The sequence below is a fragment of the Lipomyces doorenjongii genome (assembly GCF_038497915.1).
Source record: "Lipomyces doorenjongii strain NRRL Y-27504 unplaced genomic scaffold V1508scaffold_118, whole genome shotgun sequence".
Lineage (NCBI taxonomy): Eukaryota > Fungi > Ascomycota > Lipomycetes > Lipomycetales > Lipomycetaceae > Lipomyces > Lipomyces doorenjongii.
This window is the reverse complement of record NW_027118185.1, coordinates 8,981-31,151: the sequence shown is the minus strand read 5'-3', so window position 1 is coordinate 31,151 and position 22,171 is coordinate 8,981. Positions and strand designations below refer to the sequence as shown.

The window sequence follows — 22,171 nt, the reverse complement described above, 5'->3', positions numbered from 1 at the left end:
TATCCATATCCATATCCACATATCTCTATCCATATCCATATCCACGACGGATATCCATGGATATATCCATATCCGTGTATCCGTGCCGATCTCTAGAAATGATAGTAGAAAGAAATCCGGCAACAAGAGCAAGAGCGGAGAATGATGAGAGTGGTGACATTGCGGAGCCGATACAGACTGGCGAAGTTGTGCCGTATGGTCATGGAGTGATAAGACGACGGGGAGAGAGGTCACCAGACACGAGTGACGGTGAAGGACAGGGAAAGGAAGTCGTAAAGAGGACAAGAAGAAACCCGGGCAGAGAAATAGTGCTCAGAGATGATACTGCTCATGAAGACGACTGGAGGCCAGTCGAAACTGGGATGGTCCTGCGCGCGGATGGTACAGTCATGAGGCCAGACAATCTAGAGGGAGACACGCCTCACGAAGGTCACAATCAAGCCAGTCAACCTCGGAGACATTGGGGAGTGGTTGTTCCGAGCACATCGACAAATGATGTAGAGGGAGACACGCATCAGGAAGATGACAATCCAGTGTGTCTTCATTCTAATTCGGCAGTATATATGAGACTGGGAGCCGGTCCAGATATATAGTTGAGCATAGATCCCAATGGTATTCCTTAGAATAAAATATTCTAAAGAATATTAACACCTTCAAATGCTTGTTTTTGTCAAAATTGTTGATCTCGGTGTTTCATATTGGTCATAGATATTACCATATATGATATCAGCGTCATATGATATAAATTCATTTATATATATATATATTTTGGTTTGACGTGTTGGTGTGACAGCATGAAGTCATATATGGCAATATCACTGCACACACTGTCTAAATGAAATCTTTCGGAGGCAAATGGCAAAACGTCATCATCACACTCAAACATGCAGAATTTTCTACCCTTTCAAGCTAATGGCGTCATCTTGCCTTTCAAACTCATGACTCCAGCTGCCATTTCTGTGGGAGCTTATCTCCGTCCTGTAATCGTTCGGTCACTGACTGTAGCCGTCTTAGGTGACCCCGGAACAGAAATGCAAAGCATTCAGCCCCAATTGATATATGTAGCAATCAGGGTCAGAGTCTGGCACTTCTATACCTCGAGTTTGGAGCTGACAGCTCCCAGAAGCCGGTCAACGTTTGGGATTTTTATTGTGTGTCGCACGAACACCGGTGGCAATCACTCAGCATCTCCGTTGACCAGAACACTTGCTAATACAGTTCTGAGAAACTGTGAGAGATATAAAACAGTTTGACAAGATTAATAGCAGAGTCATGCCGACATACCCCAGAAGTGTTCGTGGAGCTAAGCTAAATAGGTGCTCAACCCCGGCGAAGTCTCGTGCTCGAGAAGATGATCTCCCTGAGTCGATACCATTTCGGCTAATCACTGCTGGCTGCGCAACTGTAAGCGTAGTTAACGCTTAAGATGCTCTGAGTATGGTTTACACAGCGTTACTACGGTGGTTTGAGATATGCAAGTGATGCTGGATGAGATGGAGATCAACGTGATGGTTGACAGGAATGACGTGCCGAGCAGTAGTGAAGTTCGTCCAGAGGGACGTACGACAGCTTCTGGAAGAAATATTTTTGTGGACCTTCTCGATAGTAGTTCTTGAAGTCCTCGGCATCCGTGACTGCAGTATTTGCATCCATGGTTGCCGCTGTAGATTCGTGGATGATCTTCCGAGCACGCTTCTTTCGACGAATGAGGAGCTTGGCGACGTTGTCAACGTGAAAAGGATCTGGCGCCTTAGTCCCGTGTGTTTCTGGGGCAAACCTTTTGACTCGATTTCGTGCTGCAAATTCGGACTTTCCAAAATGTACGCAAGTCTCATCTGCTCAAGGTCCGGTAAACACAAGAGTCGTGTACTTGGCATGAGTCCGTCGTAAATTCTGATGGACAAGAAGCTACCATCCTGAGGTTTGTAGACAACTCAAAGGGCGTCTCGATTAAAGTTGCAATTGTTATTCTTGAAGAAACTATAGCATCTTCCGAGGAGGGGACTTGGGAACTGGGAACTGGGAACTCGCGAGCGGGACAGCGGCCTTTGCAGCTTTCTTTTTTGCTTTGAGAAAGATGATGCTCGACTGCCTTGCATTTCTCGATGTCACCTCTGGACTGATCGGTGACTCCTTGCACGATCGATGGCATAGGCAATTCCAAAAGTGGCATTGCAGATAATTATGGAGCGGATATCGTTGCACAGGAAAGCAGACAACGATTGACAAGCCACAAATTAGTTGCCTGAAGCGAGTGCAATGTAAATAAGCCTAAATAAGTAAGAAGAGATAGCAGACTTGGCAATGGCGGACATATTTGATTAACGTTATTGAACTGTCACTGTGTTGTACATATGTTTGAACTAATGCTCGGACCAAAGAAATACCGTGGGTCAACCAACGGATCGGAAGTCGCTGAGCATCATTTCTGAAGAGATATTCGTAGGTTTAGCATGATGAGTAAAACCATTTGCATTGTAACGTCCGTATGAGCTTGAGCCCACAATGAGTAAGTTGCAGCATGCGATGTAAGATTACTCTCTCGGGAAATATTTCGCAGTCTAGGAAGACATGAATGGCTGCGTGCTGGGATGCCAGGGACCACGCCGGGTTGAAAGACGCGGAGCCACTCGGAAGAGGTGGGCAACCGCGGCAACCGATAGGTACCAGCCCTGAGGTACCTGCGTTGTACTTCGCAGCCGGTACTTCTAGGTTTCTCCGCGCCCCACACGGATTCTTGGCGAGAATGCTGACCCGAGAAAGCTGGCACTGTACAAAAGGTCAGGGTGCCAGAATGACGAGAGTTTGTCATGCAGCACCACAAATGCCAATTAAGCTTTACGTTTATTGGCCCCTGAACCCTGGCAGCTGTCTCGGAGCGCGAATTTCGCTGATCAGAACCAATCTCATATTGCTTCCAACAGCTCATATGCACGTATTTATTCTTAGAAGCTGAACCCTGTATCCTTGTGATGCCGTCGATCAAAGTAAAAGTCCTAGTGGTCAATTCTCCGACTTTGTGTAGTCAGCGGGCCCAAAATCGCGCCATTTGCTGGTACTATTCAGTATTCAACAGCAGCAATTTTAGGTTCATATATACTTAAGTGCTCGTGAAGCCACCGATATGGCATAAGCATGGCGTCGACTTCGTTTGTTGAATTTCATGCCCGCCCGTCAGAGTATTCCGGTTACCGAATCTAGAAGCACAGCTCTTGCACTTCAGTCCGCTTCTGCACATCCGACCTAAGAGATATCAATCATCAAGGAAAGGGCCGGCCTTCCTCGGGTCGCGGTATCTTCATTTTCACCGTCGTAAGCCTCTTTCGCTCTGTTAAAAAAAGCCAACGCGTCATTCCAGACCCTTCTGGCCAAAGACCTCCTTCACCCTGAACCCTGATCGATGCCGGCAGAGGAGGCTCCATCTTCTTTGTGGGATCCATTTCCGGGTCTATCGTCCACTGGCCTACCCGCAATATGCTTACAACTCATCCAAGGCTGCAGTTATTCATCTTGTGAAGTCTCTGTCTGCCGAATGGACCAAGCACCGTATTTGATGCAACTCGATATCCCCGGGCTATATTGATACTCTTCTCAACACCACATTCGAAGGCGAATATTTTCATAAATGGAAATCACCCCGATGGGCCGGTTAGGTCATCCGGATGAACAAGCTGGTCGTGCTTTGTGGCTGGCATCCGATGCTAGCTCCTACTGTAATGGCAGTGATATCCTTACCGACGGCGGTTATATCGTTCTCTAGACGGCTGCAGTGTAAGCTTTCCCAGAGGACACAGCAAGCATAGAAAGCATGGGTAGTCCAGAAGTTCGAATTGATGCGTTACATCAATTCGTATAATATTCCGCGATGTGGGCGAATTTGAACGAATTGTTTTCAGGAGTGCAGTGGCGCTGTTAAACGTTTTCGAGGCAAATTAAGTATTGACATTAAAGAAGGACTTTTCAGATAGCCTTGGAATCCGATTGTTTCATATCATATATAAAATTGGCCGAGAATGGCTTCCATGTCCAGGGAAACTATTAATCTGTGCAACCTGAACCCTTGATTTGGGTTCAGGGCACCCAGTTGACCCCACACTTCGATGGTTATCGAGAGGAAGACGCGCTTGCGCATCTTACGCGAGAACAATTCGCGAAACGAGTTGGAGGTTTCCTCGCGCTCATACCGAATCTGGTCTTCGATCTCTTTATACTCGGCGAGTACAAGCGGGTCACTAACATTAATGTCTGGCGAGCGCAGAAAGGCGAGCACATTCAAGACGTCATCCCATTTGTCCTTGCTTGCGAGCCACCGAGGCGAATGGGAAACCAAAAGAGGGAGACGAATAAGACAACAGCCGGAACGGCCTGTATAGCCCATGGACCGCGGAACACCGCCTCGGAATCAAGAAAGGAAAAGCAGTATTCGATGAGATACAGAATCATGATACCACAGGTGATTGCGAATTGTTGGAATGCAACGATTCGTCCACGGAATCTGCGTGGAGCAATTTCGGACTGGTAGATTGGCACAAGAGTGGACGAGATGCCAACACCGAGACCCGATATTATGCGCCCAACAATCAACATTGCAACCCCGTTTGATGTTGACTGTACGGTAACACCAACGCACCACAGAGCTGCACCAAACTGAATAGCTACTTTGCGAGAAAAACTGAGCAGGTTAGATTTAGTCCTTGACCTTCACAAGTACAGGAAAGACTTGCCGATCACCAAGAAAACTTGAAGACAGCGCTCCAAAGACGGCCGCCGGCCATAGAGCTTGTGATACTACCCTGGCGCATACCAAGTGGATTTCCGAAATATCTCTTATACTGCTCCGTAGCGATAATGCCGATATGTCAAATCCAAGGAGCAATCCTCCAAGTTCCGCGAATGCTGATATCGTATATGCATTTAAAAACCGTACCATAGTGAACGCGATACAAGATGTACTGTATGTGAGCCGTGGTAGGTTGTGAGACAATAAGACGGACTAATATTATGACTTCCAAGAAGGTCACAAATCTTTTCTTTCACATTGGTGGATACTTGCATTATTTGCCTGGGTGCACCGAGAATATTGTGCAATTGGCTTTGGGCACAGCTTCCCAGCTCGCCTCTAATGATGGGGTACAATGTATACGGGGAAGTAGAGTTTGGTATCCGCCCCCAAGGCAGGCGCGCCTGTTTTTCGTTTGCCACCCGCGCACAGCGCTAGACGTCGACGGAAGCTGACAATAGTTTGGAACGTTTCTGACTGCTTGTAATTATTCAGGGCTGTAGACGGATAAGCGGATACAGTTGGCGGATATGGCGGATAATTGGTATATTCTCTAACTAAATTTAAACTTATCTAACAATTTCCGCAACAATCGCGTATACAAAGAAGCCCAACATTAGAATGAGTCAAATTATTACATTTTTTTTCCGTACTATCCAGCAACATTAATATTCTCATAGTTTGGCCCTTCATCGCAAATCCTGCTAGAAGTTGCTCTGTTTGTGGGGAATTGGCAATGACCAGCATCATGATCCTCTCTCAACTCCTGCCGAATGAGGTCGCCTTTGACACGCGGGTCCAAAACAGGTTCAGTTAAACGTTGGTAGATCTGTATTTACGCGAACTGGGTAGGAGCCTCCTGCTCCTGACAACAACTGATAGAAGCGGTGATTGTTAGAGAGCAGCGTAGTTATTTAGAAAATTAACTATATATATAAAAGTTAGCTCGGAGGCGATTATTGACCGCCAATTGCGGCAACCCTGAACCGGGGCCGCCGTCAGCCTATTTAGAAGTAGTGGCGATGTCTTCGACCAACGTGAGGCGGATGCGGAGCCAAACTGGGGGACACGACACGACACAGCTGCACTAAGTGAGTTGTACGCATCGTGGCACCGACTCTCCACTCTCCGCTCTCCGCAGGACAATTATAACTACAGTAACATCCAGCAAGAATCAATTGCCTAACTATTGTCTCACCGGTAACATAAATATTGCCATTAACGCCTCGTCAGCACCCAGTATCTCAAAAACTACACCGCACACAAATGGTTCCCCTATCACTTTCGGAAGAGAATATTGTTTCTACCACCAGCCCACCAGTAGCGCCCGCTACTACAGTGAAGTCTGTCTTCTCTCAGTTCTCACTGGCCTCCCAGGTTGCTGTTGTAACTGGTGGCGCTCAGGGCCTGGGATATGCAATGGCCGCGTCTCTATGTTCTGCTGGACTAGCAGGCATAGCCATCCTCGACGTCAACCCGGTGGTTGGAGAAGCCGCCGCTGTCTCTCTTCAGAAAGCATATGGCACTTCCGCTCGCTTTTACAGAACCGATGTCACAGACGAATTCGTCATGAAGACCGTCTTCGCCGAGATCAATACGGACTTTGGCGCTGAATTGATGTGGTCGTCTGCTCTGCCGGTATCGTTGAGTAAGTCACTCGGAGCAAATTCTTTTTCAGTACCTTTAACTAACAGATGCAGAAATTGCCCTGCTGAGGAATATCCTTTCTTTCAGTTTCAACGAACATTAACCTGTCCGGTTCCTTCCTGTCAGCCTAGGCCGCATTCCCATACCTTATCTTCTCTCTGCTCCGCTCACTCGGGTCGGCGTCTAGACTATGCGCGTGCCGGGCGCGTGGAGAAATTTTAGTAGTACCCTTTCGGTAGTACCAAACTCTCTGCCGTTTGAGTGAGGACAGTCAGGGTTAATGTAAGACATTATCCTAAAACGGCAACATAACACGCACATTCGGTTGTGACTGAAATGGGGCTGGATGCTGAACCTACGTTTCCCAAACCGGCGCACTCATGCATAATTTACACACGAGCCGTGGCAATGTAACTGACGGCCTTCGTTTATTATGCTATGACTACCAATGTGCCTCCAGAACGGATGCACAACAACTTCTGTGCAGATGCAAGACCCAACAGTCCATAGAACCTCTTATGCAAGCGATTTAGTTATGACAAAAAGCACTTCCTGTGCAGCGCTGCAATAGTAAAGAATGCCGCCCAAAATTTAATGTAGTCGCCAAGCGATAAAAGTTCATTTTGGAGCATGTGAAAATATGATCTGGCACGGTTAAATTGGTAAAGATAGGTTTCTCGGTGACAAGACACGCCCCATTATCACTGAGCTCCAATCGGATACTTTGATTAGTGGTGACCTAACTAACAGTGAATCGCATTGCCAGTGGCAACCATATTCACTCCATTATTTATCTGCATCGCAATACGTCATATCGTGTACGGTAATTATGCAGGGTTTCATCGCTCAGTCCAGAGATAGTATCGAGAACAGCAAGGCAGTCGAGCATCAGCTTGCTCAAAGTAATACACTAAAACTACCAGAGCCAGAGTCCCGCTCGCAAGGTCGCAGTTTTCAAGTCCCTACCACTGAAGATGCGATCGCTTCCTCGAGAATAGCAATTGCAAATTTAATCGAGGTACCCGTCACATCTACGAACTTCACTATCTCTACGATTCCGAAAGCACCTGGTTCACACCATTCATTGATGTCCGCATACTTTCCAGCAAACCACCCTTTGCCACCTGATGGTGCTGCCGGAACCATGACGACCGAGATCCTACCTAGTATACTAACTTCATCGGACGACCGTGCGTACCTTGGTGTGCTAACCTCATCTTAGCAGAATTAACGACTTATCCAAGCACAAGGATCACTTCAAGCACACGAAGCACACTTTCTTCTATTGCCTCGCCTTTATCTGATCTTGGGCAAATGAGTCTTGTGTACATCCTATGCAAGAACGAATCAAAAGGTCCTAATTTGCAACACGGATTCAAGACAAAATATAAGCAAGTAATAGTACCACAAACACACTGGTTTATCGCGCCTGAACGTTGTTACGTTGCCAACGCCACCAGGCTCTTACTTCGAAAGAAGGCTCGCAAGATAAGTCGCGGATCTCCAACGCCAATCATGGAAACAAGAACCGCAGTCACCGATGCCAATGGTAGCAACCACTATCGAGAGTATTCACGAAAATATTTCTTCCAGAAGCTGACGTATGTCCCTCGGGAGGAACTCCACTAACGCTCGGCAGACGAGTATCAATTGCATATCTTAACGATTTTACAGTGAAGAGCCTGCCCCAAATCCCAATATGGAGCAATGAAAGCCTTGATGGACCATGTTCTCCATGAACATCGTCTGTTGAGCAATCACTTACTTGGCTACTCGGTTGTTTGATGAAGGAGCTGATAAATTTGAGGCTATCGTTGTTTATTACATGCTAAGACTCGCCAGAGAGCAAGTAGACATATATTTCTGTAAAATTATATTATTCTATCGTCTGCGACTTCATTCTTGATATGCATTAAACAGAGAGCACATTCCCTAAGGTTTTACCCGAACCTGATGCTCCCAAATAAATATGTGCGTAACGTTATTAGCCTGAAACAATCGAACACCACATAAAACTTCCATAGATAACAAAGTCGACTATATAGCACAAGACATCCACAGATTGCACAGCTGTATGTATTTATGATATACCGAGTACTGCTAATTTCTGCCTGTTGATGGCAGCGAGACTGGGCCAGGAGTGACTCTAACTTTCTCGCCAATCGTTGTAGTCACTCGCCGTTAAGTCTAGGATAGAATCTGATCCAGTAGCGTTCGCGACATGGCGAATTTATTTAGCAAGAATTACGCAATTTGATTCCATTTGTGGTAAGTATCTTCTATTTTGACGAATTTATTTAGTGATGGTTTCGTGATGCCGAACCGATAGGATTCTGTAAGACTGGTATAATAACTAGATTAGATGGCTTTCAAAAGCTCTCGTCATCAGTAACGAGGAAATCCGACCGTTTACTACACGCAGCGTCTGTGAATTGGACACACGCCAACCCGAGCTAGTCGGCTATGAGTCCTAAATCGGTGAGCGACCCGCGGTGGGTCTACATCCTGACCTGCTCCCCAGAAACTAGCAGAAAGCGGCCAGATCTAGACACGACCGTTGTACGCGGCGAAGGCCCTACGACCACGCCGAGGAGGCGAATATTCCCGGGCAGGCTGATTCGCCCCGTCCCCTGATGTCGATCTCTGCGCCACACCCGGCTCTGCGCCACACCCGGCGCAGTTGACTTCCGGTACCATCCAAATACAGGAAGGCGCTCGTGATTAATGTTACCCTAACCCGGATGCAGGTTTTATGCGCAAAGCCCCCAGCGGATAAGTGAGTGGCTTCACAGTGTATCCGATGAATGTGTTGTCCCAGGGATTTCTCACGATGCTGGATGCTGAGCGTGTGGAATGGCGAAAGCGGTACGGCGGCTTATGTACGTCAAACTTCCGCCAGCTCTGAAGCGTCCGATACTTCTTAATAATGGGCAATTGTAGAATTTAGTGTAGGATAGCCTGAATGTAAATTGCAATAAGCAACAGCTACAATATGGGTCACAACATTTGGTAAAGGGCCAGTTCATTAAGGAAAATACTGCATTGGGTACGCGAATCGCAGTAATTTATAGTAGTGTATCACTTGCTGACGCTAACGGCACGGCACGAAACATCCAATAGCACTGCAGACGCAGGGCCCGCACATTTCGCCTACAGAATTCTACATCTCGACACTCACAGTACAATTCAACAATCAAGAATTCCGTCAATTGTCGGGACCGGCCTTTCATGTTCGTGTTTCCTGCGAATGACGAAGGCTACCGCAAGCGACAGCGCACCCACAAAGCCTGTGAACAGTGCAAGAGGAGACGAGTACGTGTTGTCAGGGCAAATTTTCTCAACTTTTTGTGTGATCTGACTCTATCATACAGAAACGATGCGAACCTCTCTTTAAGAACCATGAGCGATGTGCACCTTGTATGAAACAAAATATTCCGTGCAGGTAATTGTTGTTTACGGTTATATTTGCATTCACTATTAATCGTCTGCTAGTCTGGTGACTTTTGTTACGACAAATGATGACCGAGCCCCTATCGACGACTTGGATGATACAAGAGCAGCTACGAAACGTATTGTTAAAGCTGCTGTTGCTCGAGTGTCTGTCTCGTTGACCGCTGCTGGAGTCAGCACGAGTCTGGCGGAACCGACCAATGTGACTAACGGCAAGCGAAGTATTGCTTCCTCGTCTACATCTGAGGTTTCTCCTATGGCGTCGTCTACCGCAACGACGCTTTATGATAATGTTGCTACTCCGGCAGCTCATGCGTCCTCGTCTGCTCAACCAATACGTTCAACTTCGTCCTCAACCACAAATGGAATGAAACCCGTGACATCGACTGAAACGAATGACATCGGCTCCACGCGATTTATTGGAGATCTTGACCTAGCGTCTGTCCTTTAACAATTCATGCATCAACCTATCAACCAGCATCTTGTAGCATATCTCGACTCCCTGAACGCTTATGACCTTCCTCCCCGGCAAGATAGAGGAGGTTTGATCAACGTGTTTTTCGAATATGTACATCCTCTCATGCCGTTACTTGACAAAGCCACATTCTTACGCCAACACGAGCATGATGAATGCCCTATACTACTCCTTCACGCAGTGCAGCTGGCTGCCTGTCGTCATTCTTCTGCTCGAAAGTTTATCCACCTTCGGTCCACTCGGCATTTTGCGTCCCTTACTGCTGCCAAAATTCGTGCTCTTATTTACGCCGATATCGACCGCGATAAACTGACTGTTGTTCGTGCCCTCGCACTTTTGTCGCTGCATTGCGAAGGTTCCGATGGCTTGCAAAAGTCATGCTCGGATTTGGAGCAAGCCTTCCATTACGCGCACTTCCTCGGTCTACATCACGAGGAACGTTCGCATCCTGACCAAGCAGCCATACGCCGCGTGTGGTGGTGTCTTTGGTGCCTCGACCGCATGTCGGCGTGCGTATCTGCTCGTCCCGTTATTTCCCGACTGGATGACGTTGGAGTTACTGGATTGCGGTCAAATGAAGAAGGCTGGCTCAGTAAGCTTTACGAAGTTTGTCAGGTTCTCGATCGCGTGATCATGATGTATCGACCGCTTGGATCTACACTACCTCTGGAAGTTGACTTACAGGTGACATACGGACCAGATGATGTTAAATCGCCATTTGCCTCTTTCTTGCAACTTCTTCGCCATGCTGCGTGCATATTGGCTCACAAGCGCGCTCCGGAGGCCCCTGAGGCTAACGCTTCGATTTTGTTACATTCGACTTCGCAAATTCTCCACATCGTGCGGACGCAATCACAACTTCCTCCATTCTCAGTCGTGCCGTACGCCGTGTCGCTCACATTTACCGTTTACCTACGACTATATCCTTCCCCAGAGGCTATAGCCGGGTGGCGTGAAAGTTGTGCAGTGTTGGACGACCTTGCAACGACGTGGTGGTTTGCAGAGGCCATGGGTGGCATGGCAAGGTCCGTGTTCCGCAAGTTGGAAGAAGATCATGCCAATAAAGAAGCCCTCCAAGAAGCCATCCCTCCCCGTCCGGACTCTCTGCATCAGTCCGGCCTCCTCTAGTGTTTGCTGTACCTGGACCGTCTCCTACAAAGCCATCGCGGCGTTCTACTTCAAAGAAGAAAAAATCGACGGCGCGGACGCAGACTAAGGATTCAGTGGAGCCAGTGTTTCCACTGCCGTCGACTACTAGTCCGACGTCTGAACCCACAACATCGACTAGAGCAAACAGTATGCTTGCCAATAGTTTCGTGTCAACACCAATATTTGGAACAGAACTACCGGCTTCCGTCGCCACACCTTCATTGGAAACGCAGTTCATAGAAATGTTCTCAGATTTGCCTAATCCGACTAGTTTCTTAGAACACGCTCTTGCGCTAGATGGTTTTGCCGGATCGTCAGAACTATGGATTCAGGATATGCAATTTGAAGAGACGGCGGTGGCACCTAGTAGCAGTGCCGCCTTTCGCTAACACAGTCAGCGGTTGCAATTCCTGGGTCCCCACGGACGACAAAGAGTCGGTCAAGTATTTGAAGGAATAGGAGTTTTGATACACGGGCAGGGTCTGGCTGGCCTTGAACCCTTATTTTTTCAGATTTATTTGCTTGGAACATGTAATGCGGCATGCATTTGGAACATTTCAAGGACTTGACTTTAGTTGAGTACGCAAGTATCCCAACTATTCCAGCCTGGCAATACCTGGTATTTGCGTCGGGCTGACCTATTCGCTCGTGCCCATATATCAGTCGGAAATCGCCCCACGCAGGTTCCGTGGACGCATCGTCGCACTCCAACAACTCGCTATCACCTCGGGCATTATGATTCAGTATGTCGTCGAGTATGGATGCTCGTTTCTCGACTCTGAGGTCTCATTCCGGCTGCCATGGGCAGTTCAGTCTGTCCCAGCCATTATCCTGTTTATCGGCTTTTTCTGGCTCCTCGCTCGCCGCGGTGGCTCGCGAGCAATGACCAGTGGGATGAAGCTTTGGGGTTGCTCGCATTTCTACGCTCGGCAAAAGGCGACATTAATGACACCCTCGTGCTCGCAGAGTACAAAGAGATCGAAGACCAAATCCATCTCGAGCGCTGCCAAGGGTCCAACTCGCTCCAGGAGCTCTTCTCAAAGAAAATGCGCAGTCGCGTCTTCCTCTCAATGTCGATCCAGGTTTGGAGTCAGCTCTGTGGTGCAAACGTGATAAATTATTACATCGTGTATGTGCTGAAATCCAGAGGCGTCGCTAACTCAATGCTCCTCGGATTGATCCCGTAGATTATCGAAATACTCATGACGATTCCCTGCATCGTATGGACGGACCAGTGGGGCCGCCGTCCCTCACTCCTCATCGGGTCAATCGTTATGCGGTTCTGGCTTTACGTCGTTGGTGGCCTGCTAATGCAATACGGCGAACCCAACCCCGTCCGGAATCAGCCCTACACTTGGATACTCGTTGACCATCCAGCCGCGACCCTGCACCCTGAACCCTGCTGTTACCTCTTCATTGGTGCTTTGGCGCAACTTTTGGGCCCCGTTGAGTCTCCGTCACTTCGACAATGCACAACTGGGACTGAACATCTGAGCGCACGTAGAATGCTTGCACTCGGACTTGATGGTGCTCGACTGCTTGGTCCGGGTGATCCCTCCTATAATGAGTACGCATGCCTTCTTTTGCTTTCACGCAGATATGACGGAGTCTCTGCTCGCATACCTCGCACTTGAACCCATCTTGAGCTGGGATACCTCTGAGTGCTACTGAGCCGGTTCCAAATGCAGTTGGCATTGAAGAGCGATGAACCGTGGTCTTCGTCGTCGGAATCATCTACCTGGTTTCCTGTTGTCTGGTCCCATATAATTGCAAGATGAGGTCGAAGAACGTATTGGTGCGCAACCCGCAAAATGGCATTTTGATATAGATTGTCGAGCCCATGCTTTGCGTCAGATGGTCAATAAGCACTGCATTATCAACAAATTTGCACCGAGTACAGATGGCGACCTGCCAGATATTTTCGTAAGTGAACCCGATGTCCTACAGCGCGCGGGTTCTATAATGGTTATCTTGTCCAGTTTCCAACAAATGGACGGGGATTCAGACCCTCGAATTTAAGGGCTGTTGCCACTGTTTCCTCCTCTGGGTTTGCATACGTGCCGGCTTCGGGAGCATCAGTCTGGACCGCCGCGGAAGTAATGCGCTGAACGCCCGACACACGAGCTAGATGGCGCCAGAGTCCGGAGATGCTTGCCATCGACGTACTACATTTCGGGCACAAATATTTACCCTCCGCGGAGATCAAGGGATATAATGCACCATTGTAATTGAACGTGCTGCTCTGTCGATGCTTGCTAGAGATGTGCTTGTTAAGCTTATCAGGACTGTCAAACGGAGCATGGTCACAGCGACCGCATAAAAACGTAAAAGCTTCGGCTGACATATTGCACTGACGTTAATCGATAATTCAAAGGTAGAAGAGATGTTTAAAGACATGGCGAGCGGTGGGAGGTCAACTGCGTAACTTTGCCGCTGCCCCGTCAGCCGCACGGCGCCCCAACATAATGATTTACTCTCTCTAGTTGCGCAAGCTCTCACAAATCTGAATATTGCCAAAGTACAAGTAAGTCTTTAAGATCATCCTGGTAAAGCGGCTGAAGGTGACGCGGTATATAACAAATTAGTTAACAGTTACCTTTCACTAAGACTATGTTCAATAGAAAATGGATGAAGTACTGTGAGAAGGTAGGTAAGCCGTGGGAGTTGACATTGATGAGAAGACTTCGGCTTAATTTGACGCGGCGAGGAGAGCAGGATATGGGCTTTCCGCTTGGTTTCTGTTCAATTACTACTACTTTCCTATTTTACTTTGCGGGCGCTGTAAATTCTTCTGCCAATCCAATTTCGAGTATAGCCCGATGGACCTTAGTTTATTGCAATCATCTGCCTCGTCTACAAATACTTCCCTCATTTCATCTTCTTCAACTTGGTCCGTAATTATTTCCACTATATATAGAACCTGACGATGTTACAGAGATCTATGCGATCTCCGGAAAACTGGCCTTATCGTTGTTTAGATGTATGTCGTTACTCTCATCTTTCCTGGGGTAGGTATCTTCAAATGTATAAAGCTCCGGACAGGGTACTGATCCCCGCCTCAACACGTACCGACGAAACCACCACGGGAACACTTGAAACAACTGATAATTCATATGTCGTCTTGTAGACACGCCAAAGATGTAGTCAAGCTCTTCCAAGGTTCGTTGCTTTGTTTCCGGTACCCATAAAAAGATCATCACTAGTGCAATCATATTCATGCCTGCATAGAAACTGAATGCGCCAGGAGTACCAAAGGCTTTTAGCTGTCGTGGGAACGTGATTGATACAACAGTTGCCCAGAAATTATTGGTTGCCACTGCCCAAGACATTCCCACTTCTCTGTGGCTCAGCGGGAAAACTTCGGCCGAGTAGGTAAATGGAATAGGACCTTCACCGGGCGAGTAGAATGCATCATATACGTAAATGAAGAAAGTGACCATACCCAAGTGAGCCCGACTAGTTGATGGAATAAAATAGCACATCCCAGCAAGAAGTAGACTCCATCCCATGTTAGGAAATGTGAAAAGCAGAAGACCGCGGCGGCCAAATGTGTCAATAGTCCAAACTGCAGGCCAGGCGAAAGCAAAATTCACAAGTCCGAAGCCAAAAGAGGCGAGAAGAGCAGTTATATTAGACGCGCCAGCTTGCGCGAAGATCGTGGAAGAGTAGAACGCGATAATATTAACTATTCATAAGATCAGTGGCTTATTGGGCTTAAGGACAACGAGGCAACCTTACTGCCGCACATCTGTTGGGCAAGCATGACAATCCCAGAAGCCTGAGTGGCTCGTCTAAGGCGCGGGATCGTAAAAAGCTGCTTAAGTCGAGTGAGCATGCTCTCATTTTCACTAAACCCAGACTCCTCCAAAAGAGTCTCCTCGTACTTCAGCTGCGCATGGATGTAGTACAAATCCCTGGCAGCTTGAAGAGGCGTGTTTCGGAGACGTAGTAGCGACTTGTAAGCCTTGGCGACCTGTCTTTTCTTCATAAGCCAACGAGGCGATTCTGGACAAAAGAAGATTCCGATGAGGAGTGGAACTGCAGGAACGAAAGCTGACGCAAACTGAAATCTCCATGTATTTTTGCCAATGTTTGCGAACACAAGGTTGGCGCATGTCCCAAGAAGAATACCAAATGCAGTCCAAATTTGCCACGACATCACTAAGCCTCCGCGAATGTTGGGCGGTGCCACTTCAGCGGAATATACGGGTACGGTCACTTCTTTGAGTCCCATTCCAATGCCGAGCAAGATACGACTTGCCACGATCTGACCCCAATTTTGGGCAAGTCCAGTGCCAATAGGCGCGCACAAACTAAAGATAGCAGCTAGAAAAATTGTTCCTCGGCGTGCTAGGATGTTGTTCACAGGATCAGACAGCCACGCAGCACTAAAAGGATATTAGCATGATTGATAATAGTCAGGTGCGCATCAACTAGGCGTACTCACAAAACTGTTATTGCAATGTAGGGACAGGAGTTGACGAAGCCAACAATCCAAGAATTCTTGTTGCAAATAGCGGCATTAGCTGAGATATTGCAATAGTCACCATTATCCGGAATACCCAATGCACTAGCCCAGGTCAAGTTGGCGCCATTTGACCCTTTAGATTAATGAGTCAATTTCACTTCATTAATCACAAAATCAGTTGATTCAGACCTGTTTGATCCCAGCCTTGGATAGCAGCAGCGATGGAGTTCACAAGGATAGTCAAATACACCTGTTTGGGATGCTTCCAACGATGCGTTGTTTCTTCCGTCAAAACGCGACAGTCGTTCTCGTCCAGCTCAGCAATGTTGTATATATTTGCCGGATTCTGTGCCGCCAATGCTCCTTTGATTAGGAGAGACTTCTGATCCTCGAGACCATATGTCTCCGCGAAAGAATTAACATCTGAGATCAGCTGGTCTTTCGGGACACCAGCAAGTGGGTTTTTGATTCTATCTCGATGTTAGAGTAAATGTGGTAAAAAGTACTGAGTAGCTGACGTACTCTCCGCTTACGTTGTTTTCAATTGCGGCTCTCGCTTCTTTTTCGGCGCCGGCAACCCTGGATAAATGTTAGACGCTCCAACATGTTTGACTTTAGGTCCTGCAGATTGGTACATACCCAGAGGGTTTAGGACTTTTAATCTTGGCCGAGACGTTGTTGTTCAAGTCGATATGTTCGAATGGCAATCCCTTTTCGTTGTGATAATAATCATTTTCTCTAAGAGAAAAGTTAGTTAGCTCATGCATATGTGGGAATCGTGAGTGCGTACATGAGAACAGGGTCAGTATCCTTGTCAGGGCCTGGGGTAGTGGTTGGCGAGGTCATGCTGTGACAGAGTAATTTTCGAAACGACGTACTTGATAGAAACGAAATCGATAATCGCAGGAGATAGATGGCTTATGTACTGCGCGACTACAGGCTCCAAACCCTTTGGCGATGAACTGCAAGTGCGGGGTAATCTAGTTTAATCGAGAATTGCATCGGTGTTCATAGTTGCAACCGGGCTGGCTCAGGTCTTATTTGGAATCAACGCAGTGACTGCAAGTACCTTTCCACTGTGGTACTTGGGAGTCTAATACTGTATCCAAAATATTGGTAGCTGTGGATAACTACCGAAATTCATGGTATCTGACTTTAACACTTTCACCGTGGCCAACGCGGAGAAGGTTTTGGCAAATTTGCGGCTTAGCCGGAACGGGCCGAAAATAATCCGTAAAGGGCACTGCGGGTCTGGAAAGCAATCTCGTACTCACTCGGAGCTTATCATCCGCTCATGTTAAGCTCCGCACACAATTTCAGTAACACGCAGTTCAACTTCCCTTTTCGGTAGCGTATCCCTTGACTTTCGCGGGACCCGGCTAGCCCGCCACTGCATTTACTCCGCACCTCCTTGGGAGTGTGGGAACTCTGGTTTGTTGGATCTGGTTTTGTTGGATGATTAGCAGCACCCCCTGCGAACAACCATACCTTGTCAGCATGAGCAGTCCAGGCTTAAGATTTCGCCTGTACTTACTGTGTTTGTCGAGTGGCTCTAGCGAAGAACAGTGCTATGACTTTGGATCCCTGAGCAAGTTTGCAGTTGGAGATTCCACATTTCGTTTTCGTAGGCTTCTGTGGCATATTTTGTCCCGGTAGTTGTGCTGTTAATTGCATTGGATCAGGTACTGTTGTTTTACATCATGTTGCTTTAGAAGTAGATATCGGAGCTGAATTACTGGCTCACGCAAGCAAACGGTAGAAATAATGTGACATGTTTGCTTGGCAGACCTATTGCGGTTCATAAAGGAAGTACTTAGGTTCATGCATTAGTTGATGCACACAGTTAGAAGGACGAAATGTGCTCTCAGTAGCCCACATCGAACTATTCATAAGTTTAATCATAAGTTATAGTAATAAATTAGCGAATTTGCCAGTACTATCTATCTGAAAAGTTGACAAGATGACTGTTTGGGGGCTTTTATGGTAGGTGCACCGTATGAGCTGATAGCTGGCCTCTAGTTGTGTACTTTTCGTTATCCATCGAGCTGCGAAAGCAGACGGCTTCCACATGAATGCAGCTCGAAATCAACATTTGCAAATGTGTCGGCAAGATTATTAAGATGAAGAAATACTTTTCTACAAAACCTCAGTCCAATGCTTCTTCATTCACTCCACCGGCCCACCAAACTATGCCAATCGATATCTTTAGTTCAATCTCTTGCTTCTTTCAGAATTCGATGGAGATCTTAAGTAATACTGCATTCCAAATTCAATAGAGGAGCCATAATGAAATTAACAATCTTCTTGGCTAATTTGTTAAAACCAGCGAAGGCGGCTGCCAGAAATATGTAAATTTACCGTTTTCTACTTTTCGCGCACATTTAGCGCGAAATTGTGATATGTCGGGCGGCTAGGCTGCATTTACCGCGTCCGTCGACAACGACGATCATAGCCCTGACCCTGACCCAAACGTTATGTCGTTTCTTTTCATTCTACAACGACAACATACAAATTTCTTCCTAATAAAGAGTATACAAAGGGTCTCTAACAACATTGTTTTTGAAAATATTACAAGCAGTCAGAAACGTTCCATGTGCCTATTGTCAGCTTCTGTCGACGTCTAGCGCTGTGCGCGGGTGGCAAACGAACTCTACTTCCCCGCATACATTGTAACCCTTCATTCTAGAGGCGAGCAGGGAAACTGTGTCAAAGCCAATTGCACAATATTCTCGGTGCACCCAGGCAAATGCAACAATCTACAATGTGAAAGAAAAGATTTGTGACCTTCTTGGAAGTCATAATATTAGTCCGTCTTATTGTCTCACAACCTACCACGGCTCACATACAGTACATCTTGTATCGCGTTCACTATGGTACGGTTTTTAAATGCATATACGATATCAGCCTTCGCGGCACTTGGAGGATTGCTCCTTGGATTTGACATATCGGCATTATCGCTACGGAGCAGTATAAGAGATATTTCGGAAATCCACTTGGTATGCGCCAGGGTAGTATCACAAGCTCTATGGCCGGCGGCTCCGTCTTTGGAGCGCTGTCTTCAAGTTTTCTTGGTGATCGGCAAGTCTTTCCTGTACTTGTGAAGGTCAAGTACTAAATCTAGCCCAGTCAGTTTTTCGCCCAAAGTAGCTATTCAGTTTGTCTGTGGTGCGTCGGTGTTACCGTACGGTCAGCTTCAGACGGGATTGCGATGCTGAATGTTGGGCGCATAATATCGGGTGTCGGTGTTGGCATCTCGTCCACTCCTGTGCCAATCTACAGGAGGCGCGATTTCATAATGTATTTGGTTGTGAAAAATTACGAATATTACGAATAATTTACGAATAAAATTCCCTATTCGCATTAGTGAGCAAGAAGTATTCGTAATTCGAATACGAATATTTGCAGACACCCCTAAAAATGAGTATGACCACGAAGAAAGGCTCTGACTTACCTCTACTACGGGGGACCGACTTAATTATTACTGTCGAGGCTGTCAGTCTACAAAGGAGGGGATTGTCACAAGGATCAGCCGCTCAGGGGCTATGGCGTCACTTGAATAGGAAGATTGGAAGGCAGGGCTACGACGGAATGAATCAAGAATACGATATAGATGGATATATACGGACGGTCTCTTACCATGTATTTTTGGTAGATCGAGGGTTATTTCATATTGAACTAGGATCACTCTGAGACCGTTATCGAATCCTGAACGAAGTGACAAGAGGATAAGAATAATCAGAGGGGAGGAAAGAAAAGAAGAAGGGTATGGGATTGGTTGTACTGGTGGGCGACATTTTTTTATCAGCAGTCAGCCCAACGGACAGCGAGCCCTGCGGCGACCGTTTCCCAAGGTAAGGTGGGACCCACTCTAGTATGACCGTAGTAGAGAAATAAACTTAGATGTGGTGATGGAAACGCTCGGTTCGGTCTTGGCGGCACGGCTTCCCAGCTTTCTATTTCATCACGCGGACTAGCATTACGAAATATCGTTTCCTGATGAGGAAACCTTCCCAAACCCCAACCCCCTCTTCCTCTCCTAAAAAAAAAGAAAAATTCAAAATTTCGAAACAAATACGGTCAAATATGAGCATTATTGCAGCTAACATCTGGATCAGAGTAACGCTGAGGAGAGGCGGCAGAGGAGAATCAGTGAAAATGAATGTCTGCACTATCCGCTTCATGCGCTTATCGTCCATTCGAAAGCACGGTCAGAAAAGGCAAGTTCATCTCCACCACTTCACAGGAACCCCTATTTTATTCCTGCCGCATGATGTAATGCTGTTTTCTATAAATTCCCGGTGATCAGCAGTGAAAACCGGCGGTGAGCCGCACACATCGATTCAGTCTCAGCAAATCCTTCATCACTCGCAGGCTCGTCCTTGTCATTCATCCAGTTTGTCTGATCATAATGGCACCCCTCAAGCTCAACAGCAAGAACCTGTCCCAAATTTCGGCGGCAGGTGAGGCGCAGGTCAAGGTCCCAACCTATCAGCGCGGTGGCGCCGTCAAGGAGGGAATTGTCCATATTGGCGTCGGCGGCTTCCACCGAGCTCACCTGGCTGTCTATATCGACCAGTTGATGCAGAAGCACGACATTACTGACTACGCAATTTGCGGTGTTGGGTTGCAGCCCTTTGACGCTGCTATGCGCGATGTATTGAGATCGCAGGATCACCTCTATACCGTTATTGAGCGTTCAGCCCAGGGCAGCTCTGCCCATGTTATTGGCAGTATTAACTCCTACCTCTTTGCACCTGATGATCGCGAGGCCGTCATCGCCAAGATGGCGCATCCTGATACACACATTGTATCACTCACTATTACTGAGAGCGGCTACTACTACAACGAGAACACACATGAGCTGCAAAATGAGCACCCTGATATTCAGTTCGATCTTGACCCGGCCAACAAGAAGGCACCACGCACCACTTTCGGCTTCCTCTACGCCGCCCTGGAACGACGCCACCAGCAAGGACTCAAGCCCTTCACTGTCATGTCGTGTGATAATATGCAGAAGAACGGCTCTATTTCGCGCCATATGCTTGAGTCATTTGCGCGCCTGCGGAACCCTGAGATCGCGAAGTGGATTACCGAGCAAGGTGCCTTCCCTAATGCTATGGTTGATCGTATCACACCTCAGACATCAGCCACCGACAAAGCAGCACTTGCAGATGACTTCGACATCGAGGACGCATGGCCAGTTGTCACGGAGCCTTTCATGCAATGGGTTATCGAGGACCAGTTCTCTGATGGCCGTCCACCGCTTGACAAGGTTGGTGTTCAGGTTGTCAAGAATGTCCACGATGTCGAGCAGTTTGAGAAGTACAAGCTACGCCTCCTCAACGGCAGCCACTCAGCCCTGGGCTACCCAGGTCAGCTGGCAGGCTTTAAATACGTTCACCAGGTTATGGAGAACCCGCTATTCCGCAGGTTCATCTGGCAGATGATGCAGGAGGAGATAAAGCCGCTCTTGCCCGAGATTCCGGCTTTTAATATTGATGAGTATTGCAACACACTTATTGAGCGCTTCTCCAACCCAACAATCATGGACCAGTTGCCCCGTATCTGCCTCAACGCTTCTGGCAAGGTTCCACAGTTTATCATGCCGTCAATTGCCGAGGCTATTTGGGTTACTGGCCCGTTCCGCCGACTGTGCTTCAGTACAGCTGCTTGGTTCTGTTATATTAATGGCGTCGACGACAGCGGCAAGACATTCGAGGTTGACGACCCGATGCGCGAGGACCTTCAGGCTAAGGCTCGTGCAGGAGGCACCAACCCGGCCGAGCTGCTCAGTATCAAGAGCCTGTTCGGTGATGACTTGCGCGGCGACAAGAGGTTTATCCAGGAGATCACGACAGCTATGGAGGATATTACCAGGGACGGCATCATGAAGACGCTTCCCAAGTACATTGACTAATCACCATGGCTAGGAGCTGTTGGCTTGGTGAAAAAGGTACACCTGAGGCTGAGAGAGTCATGGATAGGTTTTCTTTGCATGTGTCATGAGGGAGTGAGTTTACGAGAAAAGCACAATGTAGAATAGACTATGATAGAAAAATTCCTCAATTCTCAGTTTATTGCACGTCTTAACTGACCTTCCCATACTGCAATTTCTGTCCTGCGTATCTGAGAGTGACACTTACTTCTGTTGCCTTGAATGCAGATTCATATCGATGACGACTTCGTCATGGCGAAAATTATT

The 22,171-nt window shown here is 47.4% G+C and overlaps 10 protein-coding genes across 10 annotated transcripts; 7 read left to right on the top strand and 3 right to left on the bottom strand.

Moving 5' to 3' along the window:
* Positions 1-98: 98 nt before the first annotated feature.
* Positions 99-593, top strand: V1508DRAFT_400646 (uncharacterized protein; the record flags this gene model as incomplete). The annotated part of the gene is made up of 1 exon (XM_066938357.1): positions 99-593. The coding sequence occupies one exon, from the start codon at positions 99-101 to the stop codon at positions 591-593; it is 495 nt and encodes a 164-aa protein (XP_066792580.1).
* A 3,556-nt stretch (positions 594-4,149) lies between these two features.
* On the bottom strand, positions 4,150-5,268 carry V1508DRAFT_442506 (uncharacterized protein). Its single transcript, XM_066942338.1, has 3 exons — positions 5,192-5,268; positions 4,725-5,156; positions 4,150-4,672 (listed from the first exon to the last, which is right to left on the bottom strand). Exons 2-3 carry the CDS (start codon positions 4,928-4,930, stop codon positions 4,273-4,275), a joined length of 606 nt encoding a protein of 201 aa, XP_066792579.1. The 5' UTR covers positions 4,931-5,156; positions 5,192-5,268; the 3' UTR covers positions 4,150-4,272.
* Positions 5,269-6,046: 778 nt separating this feature from the next.
* On the top strand, positions 6,047-6,530 carry V1508DRAFT_400644 (uncharacterized protein; the record flags this gene model as incomplete). Its single annotated transcript, XM_066938356.1, has 2 exons — positions 6,047-6,428; positions 6,481-6,530. The coding sequence occupies 2 exons, from the start codon at positions 6,047-6,049 to the stop codon at positions 6,528-6,530; spliced, it is 432 nt and encodes a 143-aa protein (XP_066792578.1).
* Positions 6,531-7,256: 726 nt separating this feature from the next.
* On the top strand, positions 7,257-8,138 carry V1508DRAFT_435592 (uncharacterized protein; the record flags this gene model as incomplete). The annotated part of the gene is made up of 3 exons (XM_066942073.1): positions 7,257-7,617; positions 7,650-8,028; positions 8,102-8,138. 3 exons carry the CDS (start codon positions 7,257-7,259, stop codon positions 8,136-8,138), a joined length of 777 nt encoding a protein of 258 aa, XP_066792577.1.
* A 1,517-nt stretch (positions 8,139-9,655) lies between these two features.
* On the top strand, positions 9,656-12,373 carry V1508DRAFT_444274 (fungal-specific transcription factor domain-containing protein; the record flags this gene model as incomplete). The annotated part of the gene is made up of 5 exons (XM_066942393.1): positions 9,656-9,739; positions 9,799-9,869; positions 9,920-10,319; positions 10,356-11,445; positions 11,466-12,373. The coding sequence occupies 5 exons, from the start codon at positions 9,656-9,658 to the stop codon at positions 11,888-11,890; spliced, it is 2,070 nt and encodes a 689-aa protein (XP_066792576.1). The 3' UTR covers positions 11,891-12,373.
* On the top strand, positions 12,302-12,688 carry V1508DRAFT_400640 (uncharacterized protein; the record flags this gene model as incomplete). Its single annotated transcript, XM_066938355.1, has 1 exon — positions 12,302-12,688. The coding sequence occupies one exon, from the start codon at positions 12,302-12,304 to the stop codon at positions 12,686-12,688; it is 387 nt and encodes a 128-aa protein (XP_066792575.1).
* Positions 12,415-13,336, top strand: V1508DRAFT_427392 (uncharacterized protein). Its single transcript, XM_066941673.1, has one exon. The coding sequence runs from the start codon at positions 12,704-12,706 to the stop codon at positions 13,133-13,135; it is 432 nt and encodes a 143-aa protein (XP_066792574.1). The 5' UTR covers positions 12,415-12,703; the 3' UTR covers positions 13,136-13,336.
* A 131-nt stretch (positions 13,337-13,467) lies between these two features.
* On the bottom strand, positions 13,468-13,845 carry V1508DRAFT_435590 (uncharacterized protein; the record flags this gene model as incomplete). Its single annotated transcript, XM_066942072.1, has 1 exon — positions 13,468-13,845. The coding sequence occupies one exon, from the start codon at positions 13,843-13,845 to the stop codon at positions 13,468-13,470; it is 378 nt and encodes a 125-aa protein (XP_066792573.1).
* A 574-nt stretch (positions 13,846-14,419) lies between these two features.
* Positions 14,420-16,815, bottom strand: V1508DRAFT_444270 (uncharacterized protein; the record flags this gene model as incomplete). The annotated part of the gene is made up of 7 exons (XM_066942392.1): positions 14,420-15,186; positions 15,240-15,889; positions 15,949-16,102; positions 16,159-16,439; positions 16,492-16,548; positions 16,609-16,707; positions 16,760-16,815. 7 exons carry the CDS (start codon positions 16,813-16,815, stop codon positions 14,441-14,443), a joined length of 2,043 nt encoding a protein of 680 aa, XP_066792572.1. The 3' UTR covers positions 14,420-14,440.
* A 3,562-nt stretch (positions 16,816-20,377) lies between these two features.
* On the top strand, positions 20,378-21,886 carry V1508DRAFT_400638 (uncharacterized protein; the record flags this gene model as incomplete). Its single annotated transcript, XM_066938354.1, has 1 exon — positions 20,378-21,886. One exon carries the CDS (start codon positions 20,378-20,380, stop codon positions 21,884-21,886), a length of 1,509 nt encoding a protein of 502 aa, XP_066792571.1.
* Positions 21,887-22,171: the final 285 nt, after the last annotated feature.

Excerpts from the sequence above, each read along its gene's own strand:
- V1508DRAFT_427392 (XM_066941673.1), top strand. The coding sequence starts at position 12,704 with ATGACGATTCCCTGCATCGTATGGACGGACCAGTGGGGCCGCCGTCCC.
- V1508DRAFT_442506 (XM_066942338.1), bottom strand. The coding sequence starts at position 4,930 with ATGGTACGGTTTTTAAATGCATATACGATATCAGCATTCGCGGAACTT. Across the intron at positions 4,673-4,724 it reads TCAAGTTTTCTTGGTGATCG|TTTTTCTCGCAAAGTAGCTA; the intron begins GCAAGTCTTTCC and ends TAACCTGCTCAG.